The sequence below is a fragment of the Scyliorhinus torazame genome, chromosome 2, assembly GCF_047496885.1.
Source record: "Scyliorhinus torazame isolate Kashiwa2021f chromosome 2, sScyTor2.1, whole genome shotgun sequence".
In the NCBI taxonomy this organism is placed as follows: Eukaryota; Metazoa; Chordata; class Chondrichthyes; order Carcharhiniformes; family Scyliorhinidae; genus Scyliorhinus; species Scyliorhinus torazame.
The window spans coordinates 25746666-25758215 of NC_092708.1; the positions used below are offsets into that span (position 1 = coordinate 25746666).

The window sequence follows — 11550 nt, forward strand, 5'->3', positions numbered from 1 at the left end:
AAAGGGCAGTGCTGCAAGGAGGGTGGGGGGGAAGGAGGGGGGGGTGGGGGGGGGGGGGGGAGGTTCCAGGGTGAACCACATAGCGCTGGACCAACCTTTAGAAGTGGTGCCCTGATTCTTAGGTGGGGGGGGGGGGGGGGGGGGGCTAGGCTGCTGGTAGCCGCTCTGCAGCCGGGGAGAGTGCTGCCATCGCCATTGCTGTCGGCGGCATCAACGCCACTTTTCCCGCCACTCTCCACCTTTGCCAATTACCGAGAAAATAAAGCCCAATGTCCTCGGCGTGCAGCTCAGACAGGGGGATTGGGCACCCGGTGAGATTACTCAAGTTCATGCAAATCCTGCAGTCATCCGACTGGGAAAGTTCACTCCTGGATTTCCAACGTGCTGGAGATGGTAAGGAAGTTTGGGAGTCAGCAATATCCGTTAATTCTACAATCAAAAAGCAGAAAATGTGGAAATACTCAGGTGGGAAGAACCTGCGGAGAGAGAAGCGGAGCTAACGGGCGGGATTCTCCAATCCCCAGCCGCGTGTTACTCGGCCGCGCAGCGTTCAATAGCGGCGGGATGCTCTCTTCCCGCCGCTTGTCGATGGGATTTCCCATTGAAGCCACCCCACTCCACCGGGAATCCCACGGGCGGGGGGGGGGAGGGGGGAGTGCTGTCAGCGAGGAAAAAGGAATCCCAACAGCCGAAGAATTCCGGCCAACGTCTCCGGCCTGCGACCCTTCCTCAGGCCTGCTGAGTATTCCCAACCCTTTCTGTTTTGCTTTCGCATTCGCGGTATTTTCCCTTTGCCCATGAATTCTATGATGGATTTTCCGGGTGGGGGAGGGGCTTTTCCTGCCTTGTGGTAAACGCTGGGCCTGTGGTTTAATTTCAGACCTCATTCACGTTATCCTGGAGCACGTATTTACTGGCCAGAAACCCTGCAGTCCAGCGCGTGGTGTATGAAGAGATTGTTCGGAACCTTGGATCGGACGTCACCCCAAAGGCACAGGATTTATCCAAATTACCTTTGGTCCGCGGAGTCCTCAAGGAAACGCTGAGGTAAAATAGTTCGGGCAAAAGTCACCTCTTTTTGCCCTCCAAACCCCTGCCCCCTAACCTCCCCCTGGCTGCCTTTCCTCAGTTTGTTCTTGGATGTTGCAACCTGCTCGCTCCTCATCTGTGCTGGATCTGATGGTCAGATCAGACCCTGAGGTCTGGTGCCGGTACTGTGTTGATCTTGGGTCCCAGGTTCGATTCCCAGCTTGGGTCGCTGTCTGTGCGGAGTCTGCATGTTAACATAGAACGTACAGTGCAGAAGGAGGCCATTCGGCCTATCGAGTCTGCACCGACCCACTTAAGCCCTCACTTCCACCCTATCCCCATAACCCAGTAACCCCTCCTAACCTTTTTGGTCACTAAGGACAATTTATCATGGCCAATCCACCTAACCTGCACGTCTTTGGACTGTGGGAGGAAACCGGAGCACCCGGAGGAAACACACGCACACACGGGGAGAAGGTGCAGACTCCGCACAGACAGTGACCCAGCGGGGAATCGAACCTGGGACCCTGGCGCTGTGAAGCCACAGTGCTATCCACTTGTGCTACCGTGCTGCTCTATCATGCTTTCCCCATGTCTGCGTGGGTTTCCTCCGGGTGCTCCGCTTTCCTCCCACAAGTCCCGAAAGACGTGCTTGTTAGGTGAATTGGGCATTCTGAATTCTCCCTCTGTGTACCTGAACAGGCGCCTGAGTGTGGCGACTAGGGAATTTTCACAGTAACTATATTGCAGTGTTAATGTAAGCCTACTTGTGACAATAAAGATTATTTATTTATTTGCTGAAAAGCAGGGGAGCTTTCCCACGGCGTGGAGAAAATTTCTCCCACAACTTGCCAGAACAGATTTTAAAAAACGGGGGGAGTGGATATTCATCTTACTGCACTACCGGTGTGGTTTTTAACTCAAAGTACTTCATTGTAAGTGAAGGTCTTTTGAGAAGTTTCTGTGTGGCATTGTTCTAAATGAATGCAAACCCTTCCAATGCCTGTGATCCTGATGTACCGACAAACCAGGCACACTCCACTCAATAGCCAGTCATTTAATCCTATTCAGACCTATGTTCTGTCTGCCGCAGTGGCAGTGGGACTGGTTGCAGTCGCTGGAATAAAGCTGCACTATTTAAATGCAATTCTACGCCCTGTGGGGCAGCGAGTCAATTCACTCTGACAAAAGATGTGTCAAAGGCGGTCTTTGCATTGATTCCATGGTCTAATTCAACATTGAGAACCTTTTACCCCTCTCAAGGGGTGGCCCTGGGGGAGGTAATATACAAACAGAGATGTGTCTGCCACTTTGCTTTCCTTAGTGCAGTAATTTGCCAGCTGGGTCTCCCAATTGCTGTGGGTAAGAGGAGGCGGGTGTCCAACTTGTAGTTTTAATTGGAATCTCTCAACAGACCCACAAAAAAATGTGGTTTTCCCCGTCAGGCGTCATCTCTGTTCCCGATTGCTATCCGTGTGTTCCTGTCGGGCAGCACACCTTCCTGTTGACAAGACAACCAGCTCTGTCAGTTTGCTGGGGGCTCACTAGGGCTCCCCGCTGTGACATGGGGAGTAAAGGTCGGAGGAGGGGCAGCACTAATGAAAACCCGCACAGAAAAGTAGCTGTTTGACGTTGAATAACCTGGGAAGCGCGTTAACGTAAAGTGAGAAATTCCCTTTTTGCTTTTACTGCAGGCTGTTCCCTGTGCTTCCCGGGAATGGACGGGTCACCCAAGAGGACATGATTGTTGGTGGATACTTCATCCCAAGTGGAGTGAGCTGAATGTTTGTTATGACGAATTGCATTTCGTGACAACAACCCCCACCCCCCCCCCCCCACCCCCGCACCCACCCCCCCCCCCCCGCACCCACCCACCCCCCCGTCCAACTACTCGCCCTGTGAACTTTAATTTCTTCACAAGGTTTCAAATCTCTGTTGGTGTGAAGAACGTATAATAAAACAACTTGCATTCATAGAACCGTAAAATCGTAGAATGTTACGACACAGAAAGGCCACTCGGCCCATCGAATGGGTGCTACCTCATTCACCGAGCCGTTGCACGTTATTCATGGAATCCGCTTCCACCAGCTCTTCCAGTTGAGCGTTCCAACTGCTCTGCGTGGGAAAACGATCTCCACTTCGTCCCTCCAGATACATAGAAGATAGGGACAGGAGGAGGCCTTTTGGCCCTTCGAGCCTGCTTCGCCATTCATCACGATCATGGCTGATCATCCAACTCAGTAGCCTAATCCTGCTTTCTCCCCATAGTCTTTGATCCCATTCTCCCCAAGTGCTATATCCAGCCGCCTCTTGAATATATTCAAAGTTTTGGCATCAACTACTTCCTGTGGTAATGAATTCCACAGGCTCACCACTCTTTGTGTGAACTGAAATGGTTTACCCTGAATCCTCAGGCTGTGACCCCTGGTGCTGGACACACCCATCATTGGTAACATCTTCCCTGCCTCTACCCTGTCTAGTCCTGTTAGAATTTTATAAGTCTCTATGAGATCTCCCCTCATTCTTCTGAACTCCAGCGAGAACAATCCCAAACTAATCAATCTCTCCTCATATGACAGTCCCGCCATCCCTGGAATCAGTCTGGTAAACCTTTGCTACACTCGCTCGAGAGCAAGAACATCCTTCCTCAGAGAAGGAGACCAAAACTGCACACAATACTCCAAGTGTGACCTCACAAGGCCCTGTACAATTGTAGCAACACATCCCTGCTCCTATACTCGAAACCTCTCGCAATGAAGGCCAACATACCATTAGCCTTCTTTACCGCCTGCTGCACCTGCATGCTTACCTTCAGCGACTGGTGCACAAGGACACCCTGGTCCCGCTGCACACTCCCCTCTCCCAATTTACAACCATTCAGGCAGTAATCTGCCTTCCTGTTTTTGCTTCCAAAATGAATAATTGGATTGGATTTGTTTAACCTCACACTTATCCAAATTATACTGCATCTGCCACTGGTTTGCCCATTCGCCCAACCTGTCCAGATCTTGCTGTAGGATCACTGCATCCTTGTCACAATTCACCCTCCCACCTAATTTGGTATCATCTGCAAACTTTGAGATGTTACATTTTGTTCCCTCATCCAAATCATTGATATATATTGTGAATAGCTGGGGTCCCAGCACCGATCCCTGTGGTACCCCACTGGTTACTGCCTGCCAATTTGAAAAGGACCCATTAATCCCTACTCTTTGTTTCCTCTCTGCCAACCAGTTTTCTATCCACCTCAATACATTTCCCCCAATCCCATGCGCTTTAATTTTGCACAATAATCTCTTATGCGGGACTGTGTCAAACGCCTTCTGAAAGTCCAAATATACCACATCGACTGGCTCCCCCTTGTCAACTGCACTGGTTACCTATTCGAAGAATTCCAACAGATTTGTCGAGCATGATTATCCCTTCATAAATCCATGCTGACCCTGACTGATCCTGCCACTGCTTTCTAAAGTTCGCTATCAAATGCTTGTTAATGGATTCAAGCATTTTCCCCACGACCGATGTTAGGCTTACTGGTCTATAATTCCCACTTTTGCCAATGATTTTTAGAATACGTCACCACTGGTTATTGACCCGTTCGCGAAAGGGGATAACTGCTCTTTCCTCCAAAATCCCTCGTCACCTGGAAAAATTCCAGATGTTCTCCTCTTAACCTTCGAACAGCCCTAATGTTTGCAGTTAGAAACAGAAAAAGCTGGAAATTTCAAATAGCCTGCCAGTGTCGGTGGAGGGAGAAACGAGAGTCAACGAGCTGGATTCTCCATCCCGGGACGCCCGGATCATATTCCCCGATGGGACGGAGAATTGGGCAAAATCAGGATGGGCACATTTATCGAGATGCTTTGACCCCCCTCCCATTGGCAACGGGAACGAGGTCCACGATTCTGGGCCGGCGTGCCGGGGGGGTGGGGGGGGGCGTAAATGAATGAAAGTGGTTCTTAATAGGAGCCCAACGATTACAGGGGTCCTGTGGGGGGGTCTCCCCATTCTAGGGGTCCCTGTGGGGGGTCTCCCCATTACAGGGGTCCTTGTGGGGGATCCCCCCCCCATTACACGGTCTCCCTATTGTGGGCAGCACGGTAGCGTAGTGGTTAGCATTATGGCTTCACAGCGCCAGGGTCCCAGGTTCGATTCCCGGCTTGGGTCACGGTCTGTGCTGAGTCTGCACGTTCTCCCCGTGTCTGAGTGGGTTTCCTCCGGGTGCTCCGGTTTCCTCCCACGAGTCCCGAAAGAGGTGCTGTTAGGTGAATTGGACATTCTGAATTCTCCCTCTGTGTACCCGAACAGGCGCCGGAATGTGGCGACTAGGGGATTTTCACAGTGCTTCATGTAATGTAAGCCTACTTGGGACAATTATGTGGTGTCAGATGACCTTAAAAAGCCCCAAATAAATGTTTTTTTTATTCTTTCAAGGGATGTGGGAGTCACTGGCAATGCCAGCATTTATTACCCAACCTTAATTGCTGCCCATCCCTAATTGCCCTTGAAACGAGTGGCTTGCTCGGCCATTTCTGAGGGCAGTTCAGAGTCAAGTGGGTCTGGATTCACATGGCAGCCAGACCGGGTAAGGACGGCAGATTTCCTTCGCTAAAGGACATCAGTGAACCAGATGGGTTTTTACAACAATCAGTTATGATTGCCATGGTCACCACTGCGACCACCTTTATAATTACAGACTTATTAATTGAATTCAAATTTCACAAGGTGCCATGGTGGGATTTGAACCCATTGATCGCATAGCATTTTGACAAAAGTCATCCAGACTCGAAACGTTAGCTCCCTTCTCTCTCTCCACAGATACTCTCGAACCTGCTGAGATTGTCCAGTATTTTCTGTTTTTGTTCCCAGAGCATTAGCCTGGGCCTCTGCAATACTTGGGTCCAGTGACACGAGCATCGTACCTCCACCTCTCCCAGTAACTCTCTCCCTCCATCTCTACTGTGTTCATTCCTGCCGCGAACATTTACTCTCACTTCTCAATTCCAAATCTTCCGTTGTATCATTTTCCTCTTCCTTTCTCTCTCCCTCCCAGTGCCTCCCATCTTCAGAATCCTCTCCTTCTCATTGTCTCAATGTGATTTATTGTCATTCTCTCCTAGTTGGATCGTGGTGCCCTGGATCTTACAATCCGCTTTCAGTGGGGGGGGGGGACCACACTAACAATTCCTTGTTTGTTTTTCCCTCCCTTCCTGCCCAGACACAGCTTGCGCTCTGCCACTACACCACCTCTCACGACAACGAGGTTTTCGACCAGCCCGGGGAGTTCCAGCCACACCGCTGGCTGAGGAAGAACGATGTGGATCGGGTGGATAACTTTGGTGCAATCCCGTTTGGCTATGGGGTGCGGAGCTGTGTGGGACGGAGGATCGCGGAGCTGGAGATACACCTAGTGCTTATACAGGCAGGTCCAGCTTCTCATCGGGGCCTGGCTAGGGGTTTAGTGGGTGGAGAACGCTTGGCTCTTGCGCCAGGATAGAATTTGTTGCTTTTACCAGAGTGTGGATTTTATCGCACAGGCGGCTCAGCATTTTGAGGGGGTTGCACTTCTTTGGAGGACTTGCAGTGCAGTGGGTAGCGCCCCTGTGGCTGAGCCAGACGATCAAGTTCGAGTTCCACCCCAGGACTTGTTGACCAATGACCAAGGAAGGTGCAATCAAAACGTGGCCAACTAGGTTGAGTATCCACCTGTAAGTCCATCTGGTACAGGCCAATGGCTAGCGGTTGATGTGTTATGTGCTCTGGGATAACACAGGTTGCAGCTGGATGCAGCTTTTACCAAAAGATACTCCAGACCTTGAAGTTAGTTCAATCTGATTTATTGAACCAGTAGCACAGTTCTCTATGAGTTCGACTCTCTGCTAACCTAAGTGTGGTTACTCTGTCTGACTGAACCAGACTAGCTCTTAGCCACGTGCTGGAGGTGTGATACTGTACATACACCCTGACTCACTCTCTAGATGTTCATCAGTGGAAAGAGGCGGAGTGTGAGTGCCTTGTGGCTTTTATAGTGAAATACCACCCCTGAGTGTCCTGCCTGCTCATTGGTCATGTCCTGTTCTCTGTGTTCATTAGCTGCCTGTCTGTATATCATTATCTGCATGTCTGCATATCGTGACAGCGGTAAGAGTGGGAGAGATTCCTGGCCACCATGCGATGGGAGGAATGTTGGAACCTCTACCATCACTGTCCATAGGTCCAGGCGACAACATGCCCATAAAAGTGTACGTTGCCACAGTAACAGACTCTGATCTGCAACACACCACCGCATTTCCTCGGGGACCCACGGTTCGATTTGAAGATTTCTGTGCCTTGTAATGGAGCGACCAGAAAACCAACATTCTCTTGAGATTCAGAAGCTATCGGGCAAAGGTATATGACGTAATGATCACAATATTATGCCAGAAATCGAGAGTTCAAATCCGAACCGTAGTCAGTTCAATCTGAATTCAGTAGATTAATCAGTACAGATGGAGGCCATTCAATCCATCAAGTCTGTGCTGGAAAGAGTTGGCCAATTAGTCTCACTCCTTTGCTCTTGCCCAAAAACTTTGCTCTTTCAAGTATTTTCTCAATTCCCTCTTGAAGCTCTGTCACCACATTTCAGGCGGAACACTCCAGATCATTCACAACTCTTAATACAAGAGGAGATGCTCTCTTCCCGCTCTGCTTCCTTCATCAATTAACTTGGATCTGCCGATGGATTCAGTCCCTTTCCTACCTACTCTGGCCCCTTCCGAGTTTTGAATCCCTCTGCCCATAACCTTTCTAATCGGATAATTTGGGAGCTGGCTCCAGGCAACGGTGGCCACTAAAGCTGTTGGATTGGCTTAAAAATCCGCCTCCAGGGAGGGGAGACTACCAACCCCATGGAATGCCGTCAGCTCCCAAGTTGTACGTTTGTCTCGTAACTCCCTCTAAGTCAGCCGAGCAAACGATCCTGCTGCAACGCAATCGCTGCACAAGAATGCAGGCTCTGCTGGTAGAGCTTTCACCTCTAAAGTTCAACTCACCACCTCGGGATGCCCTAAAGCACTTTGCATTCAATTAAGTACTTTTCAAGTGTAGCCATTGTCCAAATGTAGGTCATATGCGCACAGCATGCTCCCACACAAACAGCAATATGATCATGGCCAGATCATCAGTTTGGTGATATTGATTGAGGGATAAATATTGACCAGGACACCGGAGATACCACTGCTCGTTTTCAAAAGAGGGACCAGGGGATGTCTCCCGTTCAGCTGAGAGAGTAAACAGGGCATTGGTTTAATGCCCCATCCAAAACATGTGTTGCGGGATTCTCTGATCTTGAGGCTAACTGTTGACGCCGTCGTAAATGCCGTAGCGTTTCCCGACGCCGTCAACATAGCCTCAGGATCAGCGATTCTGACCCCGACAGGGGGCCAGCACGGCACTGGAGCGCCCCACGCCGCACCAGCTGCCGATCCCCAGCGTCAGATGGGTGCCGCGGGTCTGCGCATGCGCAGTGGGACCGGCGCGATTGCCGCGCATGCGCAGTGGCTCCCTTCAACGCGCCGGCCCCGACGCAACATGGCGGAGGGCTACAGGGGCCGGCGCGGAACAAAAGAGGCCCCCAGCCCAAGAGGCCGCCCCTCCGATCGGTAGGCCCCGATCGCGGGCCAGGCCACAGCGGAGGGCCCCCCCCCCACTCCCCCCCGGGGTCGGACCCCCACACCACTAGGCCGCCCCCGGATGAATGCATGCCGAGGTCCCGCCGGGTAAGACCACACGGGGACGGAGCCGACGGGACTGTGTAAACTGTCCCACCCATAACTTAACTCTTGAGTTTGGGTCACCATCTGTGTGGAGTTTGCACATTCTCCCTGTGTCTGCGTGGGTTCCACCCCCACAACCGAAAGATGTGCAGGGAAGATGGATTGGCCGCGCTAAATTGCCCCTTAATTGGAAAAAAAATAATTGGGTACTGTAATTTTTTTTTAAACTCTTGTGTTGACTTATCACTCCTCTGCTCGCTGGCCTTTATTGGCTTCTGGCCAGAGAACAAGTCCACATGTTCATCTCTGCGTGGCTCGCCCCTCACTATTTCTTTAGCCCTTTCCAGCTCTGCAACCCTCCGAGATTTCTGTGCTCCTCCAGCTCAGGCCCCACCATTAGAAGCTGTGCCCCCTGCCTAGCCCTCAAGCTCTGGAATTTCCTCCCCAAACCGACCTGTTCCTTCTCACTTGGACTAGCTTTTAATTCCAGATTTATTAAAATTCCACCAGCCACCGTGGTGGGATTTGAGCCAGTGTCCCCCAGAACATTAAGAAGTCTGGTGTTGTGAGACTTCTTACTGGGCCCACCCCAGTCCAGCGCCGGCATCTCCACATCATGGCCAGAACTTTAGCCTGGGCTTCTGGACTGGTGGTACAGTGACATCACCACTACGCCACTGCCCCTTCTGACCATGTTGCCAAGGGGCATCGTGTGGTTATAAATTAGGACGGAGCTAAGAATAGCTCCATGGTGGGGTGAGAGGACTCCAGGAATAACAGGTGATTCTTTGACTGCAACTAGATAAATAGGAATGGAACAAAATGAGACAGTACCACCCAGCTGGTCAACAGTGTCAAAGGCTGCAGAGATAGTTGGATAGGATGTTGCCGTGAAACCATGGTTTAAATTTTTTAAATATTTTTTAATTTACTGCCTGAGAACTCCTAATTTGTATTTTTTTGAAACTAAGACTAAAGCCACATTCCAGTGACTTGGGGTCACAGTCAAAGATGGCGAACACTTGCATCACTGTACGTTTGTATTCCAAAACTAGTGAAATGGAGACAACCTAGCTACAAAACCACACCAAGAACAATAGCCATGGTGGGTCATCTATCCCAGCAGCAGAGCGTCCAGGCAATTACCTGAGTACTCTACTGGGTGGAGACAAGCCACGTCGCACATACACTTGGACAATGGAACTCTAGCTCAGAGAGCAATTCCAGTCCAGAGGTGGCGGTTTTTGGGGTGTCGGAAGATCCGGGAGCCCAGGAGGAGAAAGAGGCAGATGTTCTGGCCTTTGCCTCCCTGGTAGCCCGGAGACGGATATTACTAGCTTGGAGGGACTCAAAGCCCCCGAAGTCGGAGGCCTGGTTAACCGACATGGCGAGCTTCCTCGGCCTGGAGAAGATTAATTTATCCTTGAGAGGGTCTGTGTTAGGGTTCGCCCCGGAGGTGGCAACCATTCATCGCCTTCTGAAATGAAATGAAATGAAAATCGCTTATTGTCACAAGTAGGCTTCAAATGAAGTTACTGTGAAAAGCCCCTAGTCGCCACATTCCGGCGCCTGTTCGGGGAGGCTGGTACGGGAATTGAACCGCGCTGCTGGCCTGCCTTGGTCTGCTTTAAAAGCCAGCTCTTTAGCCCTGTGCTAAACCAGTCCCAGAGAATTGCGGAGAATTAATCGTCAGCGGGGGGAGGGGGGGCTAGGGTACGTAGAATAGGGGGTTAAATAGGCGGGTCTTGGAGGGACGGGTGTCGGTGATTGCACTATGTTTACTGTGCTTTGTACATTGTTTTTATACTGTTGCTGTTTGTAATGCCAAAAAATACCTCATTAAAATTGATTGTTAAAAGAAAAAGAGAGAGCAATTCCCAACCATTATCTAGTTAAGGGAACGTGGCACAGTGGTTAGCACTGCTGCCTCACAGTGCCAGGGACCCGGGTTCAATTCCAACCTCGAGTGACTGTGTGGCGTTTGCACGTTCTCCCCTTTTCTGCGCGGGTTTCCTCCCACAGTCCAAAAATGTGCCGATCAGGTGGATTGTGGCAATATTGCCCCTTAGTGGCCAAAAAGATGTGTAGGTTAGATTAAGGAGTTCATGAGATACAGCAGGGGAATGAGCTTGGGAGAAGTACTCTTTCAGTGGGTTGGTGCAAACTCGATGTGCCGAATGGCATCCTTCTGCAGTGTTGGGATTCTACGATTCTCGTTTCAGTCACGGATAAAACGTTGCTCTTTGACCGGGCTTCTGATCACCAGTCCTAATATTTCCCCGCGTGGCTTGGCCCAAACTGTTGTCTGATAACGGCTCTATACAAATGCAAATTGTTTCGGGGGCATTGCTTCATAACGCACTTGTACTGACCATTTGAACCTCTGCTTCCTTCAGCTCCTGCAAGCGTTTGAGATACAGGTGGCACCCAATACTGGAACTGTTCCTGCCAAAACCCATGGCCTACTGGGTCCCGGAAAGCCTATCGACCTGAAATTTGTGGACAGGAAATAATATGACTGCCGGCGGGGCGGGGGGGGGGGGGGGGGGGGGGGGTTGGGGGGGTGGCACAGCCCAGTGTGGCATGAAGTGGGCGCTTGGAGAACCCAGTGAAAATTTTTCAATATATAGAACATAGAACATAGAACATAGAAAATACAGCACAGAACAGGCCCTTCGGCCCACGATGTTGTGCCGAACCTTTGTCCTAGATTAATCATAGATTATCATTGAATTTACAGTGCAGAAGGAGGCCATTCGGCCCCCCG

General features: G+C 50.7%; 1 protein-coding gene across 2 annotated transcripts in view; it reads left to right on the forward strand.

Moving 5' to 3' along the window:
* The window catches only part of LOC140386855 (cytochrome P450 27C1-like), a 47113-nt gene extending 35801 nt beyond the window's left edge, over positions 1 to 11312 (forward strand). For both annotated transcript variants that reach the window (XM_072469635.1, XM_072469643.1), the window contains 4 exons: positions 881 to 1047; positions 2724 to 2802; positions 6248 to 6451; positions 11180 to 11312. In XM_072469635.1, the coding sequence (XP_072325736.1) occupies positions 881 to 1047; positions 2724 to 2802; positions 6248 to 6451; positions 11180 to 11296 (567 nt within the window). In that variant the 3' untranslated portion in view covers positions 11297 to 11312. The remainder of the gene's footprint in view (positions 1 to 880; positions 1048 to 2723; positions 2803 to 6247; positions 6452 to 11179) is intronic.
* The last annotated feature ends 238 nt before the right edge of the window (positions 11313 to 11550 follow it).